At 46.2% G+C, this 15,157-nt stretch overlaps 1 protein-coding gene across 7 annotated transcripts in view; it reads left to right on the top strand.

Moving 5' to 3' along the window:
• TPD52 (tumor protein D52) overlaps positions 1-14,345 on the top strand; it is a 69,112-nt gene extending 54,767 nt beyond the window's left edge. For 2 of the 7 annotated variants that reach the window (XM_015568767.1, XM_015568747.1), the window contains exons 2-8: positions 616-731; positions 3,482-3,630; positions 5,029-5,130; positions 6,158-6,184; positions 12,270-12,311; positions 13,740-13,800; positions 14,055-14,345. In XM_015568767.1, the coding sequence (XP_015424253.1) occupies positions 616-731; positions 3,482-3,630; positions 5,029-5,130; positions 6,158-6,184; positions 12,270-12,311; positions 13,740-13,800; positions 14,055-14,174 (617 nt within the window). In that variant the 3' untranslated portion in view covers positions 14,175-14,345. The remainder of the gene's footprint in view (positions 1-615; positions 732-3,481; positions 3,631-5,028; positions 5,131-6,157; positions 6,185-12,269; positions 12,312-13,739; positions 13,801-14,054) is intronic. The other 5 variants (XM_015568750.1, XM_015568756.1, XM_015568754.1 and 2 more) reach the window with 5 other exon arrangements.
• Positions 14,346-15,157: the final 812 nt, after the last annotated feature.

The following is a 15,157-nucleotide window of genomic DNA, read 5'->3' as shown; positions in this document are numbered from 1 at the left end:
GTATTATTTTCCATACAAACAACTGTAAACCTACTTTTGCCCTACCCTGTATGTGAGTGCATGACACACACACACACACACACACACACACACACACACACATAAAAGCTATGAGAAGGTGTTTCCTACACCCACTCCCTGGTGGAAGGAAACAGGCCGAGTGCTCCGCGGTTCCCCCTCGCCGCGGGGTGGAGTGTGGGTTCACAGCCAGAGGAAGCTAGAGCCTCCTGGAGCGCCCCCACCCACCCCGCTTCCTGAGAATTACTAGTGGTGCCGAGTCACTGGTTTAGGATCGCAAGCCTCGCCAAGATTTCATTCCTGGCCTTGTCACTCCTCGGCTTCGCAGTGACTGTATCATGACTGAGGACATGAACAGAAACTGAGCACATGCTGTGCTTTCTAAATTCCAGCTTTGGCAGAGTCGAAGCTGGTGGTTTTTCGCGGTTAGCGCCGAGTCTCCTGTGGCCCTTTCTGGGCAGACTGGGTTGGTTCAAGGGGCAGGCAGATGATGCGTGGTCCACCCTCACTGCGTGACTCTGGCTGGGTCGGGGGTGGGTGGAAAGGAAGACTGCTCAGCTCGCATGTCTTACAGCCTTTCTTTGTAACCCCGACAAGGTCTGCTGAGAACAGACCCAGTCCCCGAGGCTGGAGAGGATGCTGCTGCCACGATCAGTGTCACGGAGACCCTGTCCGAGGAGGAGCAAGAAGAGCTGAGGAGCGAGCTTGCAAAGGTAGGGGAGTATTCCCTCCGGAACTTGCACTTAAGGCAAAGCACCGTTTGGTTTTCTGAAGCCCTTGGTAACATCTTACAGTCAGTTCCGAGGGAGAGAACGCAGCGTGTGGTCACTTGTCCTAGAGCAGGAAGAGCAGGTAGAAGAGAGAGAATCACTGTGTTTTTGCACGAGGGAAGGTATATATGGGCAACGTGGGTCTGGAAGGAGGGTGATGAGAAATGGATGAGACGGGTCTTCCTGCGTTTGATACCCTTGGCTTTTTGTCTGCATCCATGACCTTGTTCTACCCTGGGCTGTGGTTTGGATGTAGGCACCTTTGAACCTTCTTTCTCTCTCTCTCTCTCTCTCAGCCCCTGCTGATCTGTTTCTATGGATTTACCTGTTTTGGGTATTTCGTAGAAATAGAATTTTTCGACACGCGACCTTGTCCCTGGTCTCCGTTGTTCAGCATGTTCGTGGGCGTCCTCCTCCTGTCCCATGTGTTGGTTCTTCACTGCTTTTCATGACTGGATGATATCCCATCGTCTGAATCTGCCGTATTTTGTTTATCCATTCATCCATCCGTGGACATTTGGGTGTTTCCACCGTTTGACTCACAGATACCGAGGCACATTTGTGTCAAAGGACTTGTTTGTGTACCTAATTTCAGTGCTTTTAGCTATAAACTTGGAGATTCTGTGTCATACGGTTATTCCACAGGACTCTGGGGAGCCATCAAAACTGTTTTCCGCAGCAGGGACACCATTTCACATGCCCATCAGTACGTCCTTGTGGCCAGCGTTTGCCATTTTCTGTCTTTTTTATTATAACCATCCTAGTGAGTATTAAGTGATATCTTGTGGTTTTGATGCTGTTTCACTAGTGACCAGTGCTATTGAGCATCTTTTCTTGTGCTTATTAGCCGTTTGCATATATTCTTTAGAGAAATGTATATTCTGATCCTCTGCCCAGTTTTTCAAAAACTTTTTTTGGTCTTTTTGTTGTTGAGATAAGAGCTCTTTATGAGATTTGCAAGAAAGTGTGTTTTCTCCCCTTCTATATGTTGCCTTTTCTTTTTCTTCATAGTGTCTTATTGCACAGAAGTTTCACATTTGATGAAGTCTAGTTTAGTTTCTCTTTAATTGCTGGTGTTATATCTAAGAACTTATTTCCAAAACTCAGATCATGAAGATTTATCCGTGTTTTCTTCTAAGACTCTTAGAGTGTATATTTAAGCCTTTGATCTATTTTGAGTTAATTTCTGTATATGGTTTGTTGTCGTACAATTGTTCCTAGTACTATTCTCTTTTAACCTGTAAGGTCAGTAGTGATGTTGCCACTTTCATTTCTGATTTTAGTTATCTGTGACTTCACTTTCATTTTTTGTCATTCCAGCTAAAGGCTTGTCAATTTTGTTGATTTCTTTAAAGAACCAGTGGGTTCCTTGATCTTCTCTGTTCTCTGTTTCGTTTACCTTCACTCTTACTGTTATTATTCCCTTCCTTCTGTTAGCTCTGGGTTTGATTGTCTTTTCTTTTCTCTAGTCCTGTAAGCTATGTTTTGAGTCATCGCATTGATTTGAGTCTTGCTGTTTCCTACGTGTAGGCCTTAGAGCTGTCAGGTTCCTTTGGCGCACCCTTCCCTGCGCCCCCTGAGCCTTGTGTTGGGGCTTTGTCCATCTTGACCTAGATAAGATGGACAAGGTCCTAAAAACACACAAATGGTCATAACTCATCCTCCAAAAACACAGACAACCTGAACAGACTCACAACATGTAAAGAGATTATATCAGTAATCAAAAAAACCTCCCAAAAAAGTACAAGACCAGATGGTTTTACTGGTGGATTTTACCAAACATTGGAAGAATGAGTGCCAGTGAATTCTCCCACAGAAGAGAAGAGGTGAAACCTTCCTCACTCATTCTAAAAGGCTGGGATTAGCCTGATCCAAAAATGAGACCCTGTCAGCCTCCCCGTGACCTGCCTGTGCTCAGGCTTCCTCACCGAGGTCTTTCCCGCTCTGCTCCCGGGGTGCCTGTGTCTCAGCCAGAGACTCGAGAGAGGCCTCGATGAGCCAGGCACCTCCTCACACCAGGCACCTCACTGTTATTGGCCACACGGGGGGCTGCTGTCCTTGGAGCCGGGCCCGCTTCCACCACCTCCCTGAGGCTGGCCAGTCAGCACCAGGCCCACAGGGACTCCAGGGGGACCGGCCGCTCAGGGAGACAGTGTGATTTCTTTGTGACTGTGGCTTTGGCAGGCACTGGGCCTGACGTTTCCTATACAAACGCGTACGGTGTATGCAGAGAGGCTGGGTGTTGTGCATGTTTTGGTGGGAGATGGAGATTAGCTTGAAATTGAGTTTGCAAAGACCGGGTTTTACGGGCATTCGAGGAGCAATGTCCAGCAAGACATGTGGGCCAGAGGTCAGGCGAGGGATGTTAGGATGATGTGAATATTACCTGTGTGAAGGTTTGAGTCCTAAGCCTGGGAGACAGCTGAGTGAGGACGCACAGGGACAGGGGAGAGGGCGCAGGCCCGCTGAGGGCACCGCCACATGGAAATAGCGGGAGAGGAAAGAAGCCTCACAGGAGAGAGGAGCACATCACCATTTATTTAACAGCGTAGCCTATGTTATATAGCAAGAGACAGATACAGTGGTCAAACAGCGTTTCGAAATGACGTGAGGATTTGGAGTACCGTTTTGCACTAACAACCTTACCTCGTCGAATGACCTTGCTGTGTTCTCACCGCGACCTCTTCCTGCAGGTGGAAGAGGAGATCCAGACGCTGTCGCAGGTGCTGGCCGCGAAGGAGAAGCACCTGGCGGAGATCAAGCGGAAGCTGGGGATCAGCTCCCTCCAGGAACTCCGGCAGAACATTGCCAAAGGGTGGCAGGACGTGACCGCAACGCCTGCGTAAGTGCCCGACCACACGCTGGTCCGGAGAGTTAAAGGGCGCCTTTGCCCCTTCTGTCTGGGGCGGGACTAGAAAGGCAGTGAGGACGGTCCTGCAGCTTGTCCCTGCACTAAGCCGAGCCCTTCCCCCTAGTTCTCAAGTGTACCTGGCTCCTGTGACTTCGGCCTTTCCGACTGTTGCAGGGACAAGAAGAAAACCAGCCTCAACACGAGTCAAGGAAATACCGTTTAAGTTCCAAAAGCGTTAGGTGTTGACTTGCCAGATCCTTACATGGCATTTAGTTCTCGGAGTAACGGGACAGATGGGTGGTGAGAGAACCCTGGACCAGGAGATGGGACCAGGGAAGTCGAGAGTCACATACCTGTCAGAAAGGGGGAGGCAGGGTCCTTCTGCCCTGCTCTCCACTTCCCAGGAGGCCTGTGGGTCAGCCCCTCTGACACGTGCTGGCGGCAGAGGCCCGCCCCTTCATCTTTTAGTCATTTAGATCACAGGATGCATTTTGTTTCCGACACGAGGAGGAGCATAAGGCTAGCATTAGGCTCCGAGCTGTGCTCTCTGTCACCTGCATTCAGTCCCACCTGTTGAGCTGGGACCCGCAGCAGCGAGGCCCACTGATCTGACATGACTGCACCAGGGTGCCCACCCCCGGGGTCCCCTTTCTGCCCAGACATGGAGGCAGTGGGGAGACATGCAGGAAACCGTTAAACTGTGTTTGTTTTTCATATTGATTGCAAAAGGGCCGTTCTTTCCTACAATGTGGATTCTGGACCCCTTTGCTGTGGGTACCGTATCCTTTTGTTCTGTTGCTGTTTTCCCCTTTGCTGATCCCTGGGGCGATGAGAGAGGGAGGCGGGAGTCATCCCTGCGTGTCCCAGCCAACATCACAGTCAGGTGTCACGGTTATTCTAAATATCGGACCTTGAGGCTCTCTGGTGAGAGTCCACCAGCCCTTATCTGGTGGCTCTGCAGACGTGCAGCATTTAGCTATTTTTTTATGCTCATTCTGTTCATTTCGATAATAAAGTGCACGTGGGCCGACCTTACTTCTGGCCCCTTTTTAGGGGAGAAACTGGTAGAAGGTGTGTGAGGAATTTGATTTCATTTTTGTTCCGTTTGGCTTACCTGGCAAAGGCAAGGGTAAGAGGTGTCCTTTCTTTCAGCCTCTGGCTTCATTGTCACTGTTGCTCTGGGATTACTTTTAGCCCTCGCCCTAACCTTGGCCCTTCCCAGGCCTCTGTCCTGGCTGTCCGGGCAACGCAGAAGGTCGTGTCCACAGTGATGGTTAAGGATTCGGATGCCATGATGAGGCCGACCGGTGGTTGGGAAGGGTTTTAGATGTTCTAGAAATAAAGGTTCACTTACTTTTCTTTGATCTGTTCTGTTCTACTTCCATGCAGATACAAAAAGACGTCTGAAACCTTGTCTCAAGCCGGACAGAAGGCATCGGCTGCTTTTGCATCGGTGGGCTCGGTCATCACCAAGAAGCTGGAAGACGTAAAGTACGTCCTGTTTTTTCTGGCTCGTTCTGTGGCTGAGGCAGATGGCGGTGTGCTATGGGTGCCCCAGGGCCCCGGCTCTGATTCCTGGTAACCCTGGATTCCGTGCCCGGGCAGCGGCATGCCTCCAAACCAGGCCCTGCCGGTCCCCCAGGCCTGGCCCTCTAACCTTTAGGTATAGTGTTCACAGTAGTCAGTCACCTTATGAATTCATTTAAAGTTCTTGGACAATTCTGGTTGTGAACTTTTGTCCTTTGAGTCCTTCCTGATCATGTGGAGTTAGTATGTCCCTGTGGTCGCAAGTTGTCGTTGGCCGAGCGTGGTGTCTCCCTGGGGGTGAGTCCAGGAGCACCAAAGCGCATGCGTGGCCTGAGACCTGCCTTGCCTTCTCCGTGGTGCGTTTTCACACAGCAGTGACACTGTAGCACACTCACCTGTACACGGCTATGCACTAGTTTATAAGCCGTATCTGTGTTCCTGCTTATGCCCAAATTGATTTTGCACTCTTGCTTTTTATTTTGCATTTCTGTTGAGTCTGCAGAATTTTCCTGGCCATGTTGATAAACCCGCTTCCCGTGTGTGCCCCCATTGCGTGGATTAGAGTAGCACTGGAAAGGGTGGGTGTGGCTTTAATTGGCTGTGCTTCTGTTGGCATGAATGACTTGTTTTAAAAACAAAACCCTTAGATTGCATGGCTCTGTGCTCTTCATTTGTGGGGACAGATTTTACAACCAGAATTTTGTTGGCTTTGGCAATCCGGGTATTAGTAGCCTTTGTACCCAGAACGCCAAAGAACTTGCTCTTTGCATTTGTTCTGCCGTTGTCTTGAGCATAAGGTGATGAGTGCAGCGTCCTTGAACCTGCTCACGATGACAGACCCCTGTCATGCTCTCAGCTCCTGTCGTGCTGGCTCAGCTGTGTGGCATTTCAGAATCCAGCTCAAACCTGACTTGGAAAAGGGGGTGATTGAATTGTTTTAGATTTACCCGAACTTCCTTTCTTTTTTAATGCTGGCTCTGGCTTCTTGCAGATTGCAAGCCTTTTCCCACTCCTTTAGGTAAGGAGCGTCCGCGCCGTCAGGCGGCTCAGCTGTCGTCTGAGGCGTGTGCTTCCTTAGGTTGTGGTGCCGAGTTGGATGGTCGTGTTCGTCCGCTGCCTGACTTTCTTGCATTTGGAATACTTTTCTCTCTAGTGCTGTTCCTGTGTTTTAAGGGAGGGTTTCTTGTAGACCATGGGTAATGAATTGGAAGAAGTGTTGGATGTTGTGGTTCAAGGGCTGTGCATATGATTTTGACATTTCTTTTTTACTTTCATTTTTTTAAAGAAACCTCTCTGCCATGGTGTGCAGAATCCCTCCCTTCTAACATCTGACTTTGTTTGGTGCTTTCATTTCTTTGGTACCCTCGTAAGGCTGTGTCTGCCTGCTCCCACGTGCACGCGTGCCGGCCTGGCTCGCACTGGCAGTTTCCGTCTCCTAAGTGCACTCCGAGTGTTCTTCATGTATGTGACAGACTATACATACGATAAAATGTGTGTATGGTAAAACACACATAAGATAAAATATGCTACTATGCTCTTTTTAGTACCTATTTAACTAGCTTAAAGTTTTTACTATTATTTCTTTTCTGTCGTTATATTCTTTAACTGTGCACACAGGGACGTTTCCCGGGCGTTAAAGGGAAACTAAAGTCTATTGGGCCAAAAGGGAAGACCCATCAAAAAGATGTCAGGCCAGACAGTGCCTTCCAGAAGGAGCCACCGTGATGCCGAGGGCACTGCTTGCCTGCCCGTACAGATGGCTGCGCATTAGTCAGGAGGCCAGGGTGGAGGGGTCCCCCGAGTACAGGCAGAAGGCTGAGTGATCGCCATCTCTGTCCTGCTCATGCGAACGGTCTTCTCGGTCACTCACTATCCAGCTGTTTGTCTTAAGCAAACGGGACTTATGGCCGAGGCCCTTCTGTCCTGGGGACACAGCCCTGCAGGTCAGAGTAAATGACAGGGATAAATGAAGTCTAAATATTGAACCATATAAAGCTAAAATTGTGCTTTAAAAAAGCAAGAAGTCAGTGATAAGGGATTCTGTATCTTCAGTGTTCAATTAAAAATGGTCTAAGTCAGTGGTTGGCAAACTGCGGCTCATGAGCCACATGCGGCTCTTTGGCCCCTTGAGTGTGGCCACGAAGTTTCAATCTCACTGTACGTGCGTGCCTGCACATGGTATTTTGTGCAAGAGCCACACTCAAGGGACCTCAGTTTGCCGACCACTGGTCTAAGTGATAGAGACTAAAGAAAAAAATACAAAAAGTCAATGAAAACAAGAACTGGTTCTTTGAAAGGATAAACAAGATTGATGAACTATTAGCCAGACTCACCAAGAAACAAAGAGAGAGGACCCAAATAAACAAAATCAGAAACGAAAGTGGAAAAGCAACCACTGACACCACAGAAATACAAAGGATTGTAAGAAAATACTATGAACCACTATGTGCCAACAAACTGGACAATGTGGATGAAATGGAAAAATTCCTAGAAAAATACAATTTTCCAAAGCTCAATCAGGAAGAATCAGAAAACCTGAATAGTCCAGTAATAACTGATGAAATAGAAGCAGTAATCAAATCAAAAAATCCAAGAGGAAGGAACACTTCCAAGCTCTTAATTCTAAAACCTAATTCTAAAACCAGATAAAGACACTACATAGAAAGAGAATACAGGCCAATATCCCTGATGAACATAGATGCTAAAATCCTCAACAAAATATTAGCAAATCAGATCCAGCATTACATTAGAAAGATCCTACACCATGACCAATGGGATTTATTCCAGAGATGCAAGGCTGGGACAATATCCACAAATCAATCAATAAACATGACACATCACATAAACAAATGGAAAGACAAAAATCACATATTCATATCAAAAGATGCAGAAAAAGCATTTGACAAAATCCAATACCCACATTTGATAAAAACTCTCAGCAAAGTGGGAATAGAGGGAGTATATCTCAACATGATAAAGGCCATATATGACAAACCTACAGCCAACATCAGACTGAATGGGCAAAAACTAAAGTCATTTTCCCCAAGAACAGAAGCAAGACAGGGATGTCCACTTTCATCACTCCTGTTCAACATAGCACTGGAAGTGCTAGCCACAGAGATCAGACAAGAAAAAGAAATAAAAGGCATCCAAATTGGAAGGGAGGAAGTAAAACTCATTATTCTCAGATGGCATGATATTGTAAAGTAGAAAACTCTAAAGACTCCACCAAAGAACTACTAGACTTAATAAAGAATTTGGCATTGTAGCAGGATACAAAATCAACACCCCAAAATCGATGGCTTTTTTAGAATAATGAATTCTCAAAGAGAAACTAAACAAACGATCCCTTTTACCATTGCAACAAAACAATTAAGATACTTAGGGATAAACTTAACCAAGGAGGTAAAAGACTTGTACTTGGAAAACTATAAGACATTGAAAAAAGAGATAGAGGGAGTTATAAACAAGTAGAAGAGTATACTGTGTTCATGGATTGGTTGAATTAGCATCATTAAAATGTCCATACTGTGCAAAGCAATCTGTAGATTCAATGCAATCCCCATTAAAATACCAACAGCATATTTCACAGATCGAGAACAAATAGTCCAAAAATTTATATGGAACCAAAAAAGACCCTGAATAGCTGCAGCAATCTTGAGAAAGAAGAACAAAGTTGGAGGAATCACAATACCATATATCAAGTTTAACTGCAAAGCCACTGTAATCAGAACAGCCTGGTACTGGCACAAGAACAGGAAGATAGATCAATGGAACAGAACAGAGAAGACCCCAGAAATCTACCCAAGCCATTACACTAAATATTTGACAATGGAGGCAAGAGTATACAATGGAGTCAAGACAGTCTCTTCAGTAAATGGTGTTGAGAAAATTGTACAGATACATGTAAAAAATGAAACTAGACCACCAACTTACACCATACACAAGAATAAACTCAAAAGTGAATAAAATACTTAAACATAAGATGGGAAACCATAAAAATCTTAGATACCAGACATATCTCATAGCAATATATTTACTGATACAGCTCCTAGGACAATGGAAACTAAGGAGAAAATAAATAAATGGACTACATTAAAATAAAAAGCTGCACAGCAAAATAAACCATCAACAAAACAACAAAGCCCACTGCGTGGAGAACAGATTTGCCAATGTTAATCCGATAAGGGTTTAATCTCCAAAATTTATAGGGAACTTATGCAACTTAACAAGTAAGACAAACCATCCAATAAAAAAATGGGCAAAGGACCTAAATAGACACTTCTCCAAAGTGGATAGACAGAAGGTCAAGAGACATGAAAACACGCTCAAAGTCACTGATCTATCAGAGAGATGCAGATCAAAATGACAATGAGGTACTATCTCATACCTGTCAGAATGGCTATCATCAACACATCAACAAATGACAAGTGCTGGTGAGGTTGTGGAGAAAAAGGATCCCTCATGCACTGCTGGTGGGAATGCAGACTTGTGCAGCCATTGGGGAAAACAGTATGGAGTTTCCTCAAAAATTAAAAATGGAACTCCCATTTCAGTGGTACATCTACACAATGGAATACTACGCAGCTATGAAAAAGAAACTCTGACCATTTGTAACAGCATGGATTGACCTGGAGAGCATCATGCTAAGTGAAATAAGCCAGCCGGAGAAAGACAAATATCACATGGTCTCACTCATTTGTAGATTATAATAAACAACATAAACTAATGAACAAAAATAGATCCAGAGACACAGAAGACTGTCCAACCTCAGAGGGAAGGCAGGGGGTGGGGGTGGGGGTAAGAGATCAACCAAAGGACTTGTATGCATACGTGTAAACGTAACCAATGGACACAGAAGGGGGGTGAGGGCCTGTGCTGGGGTGTGGGAGCAGGCTGGGAGAGGTCAATGGGGGATAAAAGAGACCTATGTAATACTTTCAACAATAAAGATTTTAGAGTCCTCAGGGAAGACAAAGGAGAGATCTGTTTTTGACGCCCTGAGAGGCAGGTGCAGTGAGTGAGGGAGGCGGGGAAGAGTGTTAGCCGGGAGGCCCTCTGGGGACGGCCAGCTTTCCTGTTGGCGAGTTCAAATCCAGGCTCTCGTTTGCTTACCTTCTACATACATGTGCTTAGCACTGACTCTTGCTTTAATGTTTTGAGAAAAATACATTAAACCACCCCTTGGTTCTGGTGAGGAACATCGATGTTAAAGTTTTTAATAGTGTATATAATAATTTAGTAGCCTCATTAGCAAGTATTTTTGGTATACATAAGAGGAAGTGCTAATTTGTCTTTATTTCCAAAGGAGATTTCCTTTTTTTTTTAAAAAACAAACAAACAAACACGTGTTTCTTTATATAAACCTATAGCTCTTTTTTTACTTGTTTGGGCTCCTCTGCATTCTTGCAGCTGGCACCTGGGCCCCAAAATGTCTTCCTGGACATTTGAGCTCAAGGATCTGCCACTGACGGACAGCGGCTGAGTGTCCTGATCGCAGCCTCTCGGGCGAGAATCCCAGTCGTCTGAGCTCTTTTTTTCCCATTCAGTCCAAACGGTTTGTACATCACCAGGAAGGCAGCTATGGTCCAGGTGTCATGTGATGCTGGCCGAAGTGGCAGTGTGGCTGTTTGGCTGTAGGCAGCTTTTTTAGGGTCCCCAGGAGGGGCCAGTAACATCTGGAGTCCTACTGATTTTTAATTTCTATCCTTCAAATATGGATCTAACATCAAGCAGGCAAAGAATTAGAAGATTTCTCTCAGAATAGATTCCCACCGTTCTAGGACAGAGAGAATGTGTGTGGGTCCTTTCCTGTGTTATGAAGACATTAAGTCTGAAGATGTCCAAGTGGTTGGTTTACTCATTATCTTGTCTACACCAGCTGCCAGCATATCTTGATTTATATCAAGATCATATTTCATATTATTACATATTAATGCAAAGCTAGTTTTGGGAGCTACCCTGAAAACACATTGTCACTTGTAACAGCCGAGTCTTTGAGAAAATTAAATCACACACACACACACACACACACACACACACGATTTTTAAAAAGGAATAGAGAATTAATATCTTAAATTGTCCAGTTTACCCAAAGGAAATTATTTACCAAAAATGCTGTCAGAGTGTTCTAAGCCCAGTAACAGCATCAGTGGGATTCCCTGACTGTGAGCCAGGAAAGGCCTTCTTGTGAGGTGGCCTCTGTGGGAGGCGGCTGAGAGGAGGCGACCTTGACCCTGAGCGGTCAGTGAACGCATTGCCCTTGAGTAAGAAGTTGGTCCTAGTCAAACAGGGGCTGAATGTTATGTGAATGACCATTAAGAACATTTCATTTAATTGATGTGAAATACAAGTGTCTCTTACTTAGAAAACTGGTGTGACTACTACCAAGGAGGCGTATGTAAATCACTTAACATCACCGAACAGGCGATTCGTTTTGAACTTTCCTGTTCTGGTGACAAAAAATACGTGGGGGAAAGATGGCCAAGGAGCCCTCCCCTGGCCTGTCTTGTGTGTGTGTGTGTACCTGTATGTGTGCGCACGGATTTTTGAGGGGAGGTGGCGAACATTAAATTGGGAGTCCCAAAGACCTGGGTTCCATTTTTTAAATATTTTTTTTTATTGATTTCAGAGAGGAAGGGAGAGATAGAAACATCAATGATGAGAGAGAATCATTGATCAGCTGCCTTCTGCATGCTCTCTACTGGGGATTGCTCCTACAATTGGGCATGTGCCCTGACCGGGAATCCAACTATGACCTCCTTGTTCAGAGGTCAGCGCTCAACCACTGAGCCAAACCGACTGGGTGATCTGGGTTTCATTGATTCCGCCCTAACCTTGTACTTCTGAGCCGGGTGCTTGATGCCCAACAGATACAATTTCCACCAATGCTGTAAACATGCAAGGTTGAATTGTTGGCTGTTAGCTACTGGCTCAGGAGTAGAAGTACATATTAGAATAACTTTGACCCCCTCCACCTCAAAAAGTAGATAATTCTTCACAGTGCCACAGGAACATGCTTCTAAAAGCCGACTTCTGTTTGTTTTATCATGTCTCATCACCCGTGTACTAACTTCATTTTTCTCTTTTTAATGCTGCCTTAGTATACGCTCCATTCAGCATTCAATTAGCATGCCCGCTATGAGGTAAAGTATGTTTCACAGTGTTGTTAGTCTTCTGCTTTCTTAGTCTTTGTTGAGATGATCACCAGGAACTTTCTGAAGTAGGAGCCAGAGTTCTCCCTAAACAAGCCGCTGCTTTAGGCTCTGGATTAGTTTTCGGCTGCCCCTACTAGCATGATAGGACAGGTGTGAGAGCCCCATTAAATGCTGTGATTTCTTAAAAAAGAATTGTTTTATTTTGTAAATCTATTGTTTTATATCTGAAATCTGTTTCGTTGAAAATATGGCCACAACTCATCAAATAAACCCTTTCTTCTCACAAATGCCGGTGACTGGACCTCCGTCCACCGTAGCTTAGTCACACTCCCCTTTCTCCACCCTCCGTTTCCAGGTCCTTCATCCCCCAGGGACGTTTGGAACCACCCGTGACTTAATTCTGTCCTTTTTCATCAGGATGCCCTTGCAAATCTACGTGTCAGGGCCTCACCTACCTCCCTAGAGAGGCAGGTGGAGGGTCTCCAACAACCTGTTTGGCTTCACTGTCAGTGGGCAGCAGAACCACCTGGAGGGCTTGTTAAGGGCCCCCTGCTTGCCACTCCCCCTAGAGTTTCTGATTTTGTCCGCCTAGGGTGGGACCTGAGAATCCGCATTGTGAACAGGTTGCCGAGAGCTACTGATGCAGCTAGTCCAGGACCACACCTTGGGACTGGCTGCCCATGGGCACTGTGCAAGGAGGAAGGCCCTGTCCCTCCCTCACCTTCATCTTGGTGGCAGGAAGGATATTTGAGGTTGGGTGGATAGTAACATGCAGCCACCCCATGGGAGTGACCAAGGCACTAGTTCCCTCTGGATGAATGTGGATGGGCCTGAAGGCGTGGGAGGGGCTCTCCGTGGGCCAGAGCTTCTGCCCCGGGGAAGCTTTGTGAAGCGGCCGAGCCAGGTTTCTGGGCTCCTTCTTCCTCTATTATGAAGCCCCCTGGGGAGCTGATCCCTGTTACAGGACCGCCTCCGGCTGGCGTGTCCTGCTTGATGATGTGGATTCACTCAGGAGTTGTGCCAGGCAGCGTGTGGACTTAAACGGGAGTTCTAGAGCATGGTGCCTTAGCCAGGCTAAACTGACCTGCGGTGACACGTTGGTTGGGGAAGTGACAAGAGTTGGTGTGTTACCTGACCAATTGGTGTGTTACCACACATGCACTTGACTGTATCTCCGTTTATATGTCTTAGCCTGGCTTTGTTTCTGGGCCAAAAGCATCACTGTAGAAATCTTAGAATAGAAGTGGACAGTTTTCCACAATACACCTGTGTGTGCGCCTGCACACCTGTGTGGTCGACAGAGATACCTGTTCTTTTGCTGACAGTAATGGCTAAGAGGAATACAGTCAACTAATGATGGCTTCAACATTTGTGGCTTTCTTTTTTTACTATATATATATTTTTTTCTCTCCATAGAAACTCCCCAACTTTCAAATCATTTGAAGAGAAGGTTGAAAACTTAAAGGCAAGTAGAGAGGTGAACATGGTTTTTTTATCTTGTTTGCTGCCTGAACTCTCTTTGGTGTGGGTAGATTACTATTTTAAAGAACTTTAATAACTTTATTATTTACATGACTAATACATTTAAGGTGATCAGTTTTAATCAGTGTTTTGAGTGTACGTTGTAGCATGGTAGCATCCTAAATGCTGAAAAGAAAAGAAATGTGTAATTTCTTAGAGACAGCTAAGTGTGTTTCATGATATCTCTTCCTTTTTGAACTTCTTAAAAAGTCTAAAGTAGGGGGCACCAAGCCTGCCGGCGGTGATTTCGGAGACGTCTTGAATTCGACTGCCAGTGCTAGTGCCACGGCCACGGAGCCTCTTCCAGAGCAGACCCCGGCGGGCCCGTGAGGTCCGGCCACTGTCCTGCACCACTGCCAGATGCTGCCAGCGAGACCCAAGCACATCTTGTCAGCGTTCATCGCCGTGAATCCCACCCCACGTGCTCTCATTTCGCCTTATGTATTCCTTTGACTAAATAGTCTGTGGGTTAAACAAAATAAAAATATCTTCACCTCTGTCCCTGGGAAACACCCTTCAATGTGCCTTTCAGGCCCTTGACGTAGGAAGCACCATTACACAAACACGGGCGGTACCCGGGGCCCTCGCTAGGATGATTGGAGAAGCGGCAGGCTGTCAGCATGGCTTTCCTGCTTCCCCAAATTGCTCTGGATCTGGGATGCAGTTTGGTCTTTGTCTTCTATGTCATTTTCTTTTCCTCCTTTTTCAAACCTCTTTAAGTTTTCTGAATCCTGGTTATTAAAAGTCTTAGCATAATTTCCTTCACCTCCAAGGGAAGAACTACCAGCTGCAGACATTGTGGAATAGACATTGTTTGGGTGTGAGGTTATCTTATATCTTGGGTGCCTGAAGACAGAAAACTAAGTACATCAGTTCTACATCCCACTAGTTATCTATATGTATAAAAGCCTAAGCAACCCTTATGACCGAATGACCGGAACTACAGGTTGACCAGTCACTATGACGTGCACTGACCACTGGGGGCAGACGCTCAACGCAGGAGCTGCCCCCTGGTAGTCAGTGCACTCTCACAGCCAACCCCCTGTGGTCCCTCCCACTGTTTTTCCCCCTGGCCAGCAGGCCCCGATTGGCACGGCCCCGATTGGGACTGGGCGAGATGGCCCCGAACGGCCATGATCGCCGGCCAGGCCTAGGGACCCCACCCGTGCATGAATTCATGCACCGGGCCTCTAGTAGTTTTATAAGTGACAATATGTACATTAATTCAAACTCCTTAGTGACTGGAGAGGGACCCCACATCCTTGTCACCATTTGTGACAGTAATCATTTCAGTGCACTGGTTCTTATGCCCT

Source organism: Myotis davidii, unplaced genomic scaffold (assembly GCF_000327345.1).
Source record: "Myotis davidii unplaced genomic scaffold, ASM32734v1 scaffold452, whole genome shotgun sequence".
NCBI classification, from domain to species: Eukaryota; Metazoa; Chordata; class Mammalia; order Chiroptera; family Vespertilionidae; genus Myotis; species Myotis davidii.
This window is presented reverse-complemented; position numbering and strand designations above follow the sequence as displayed.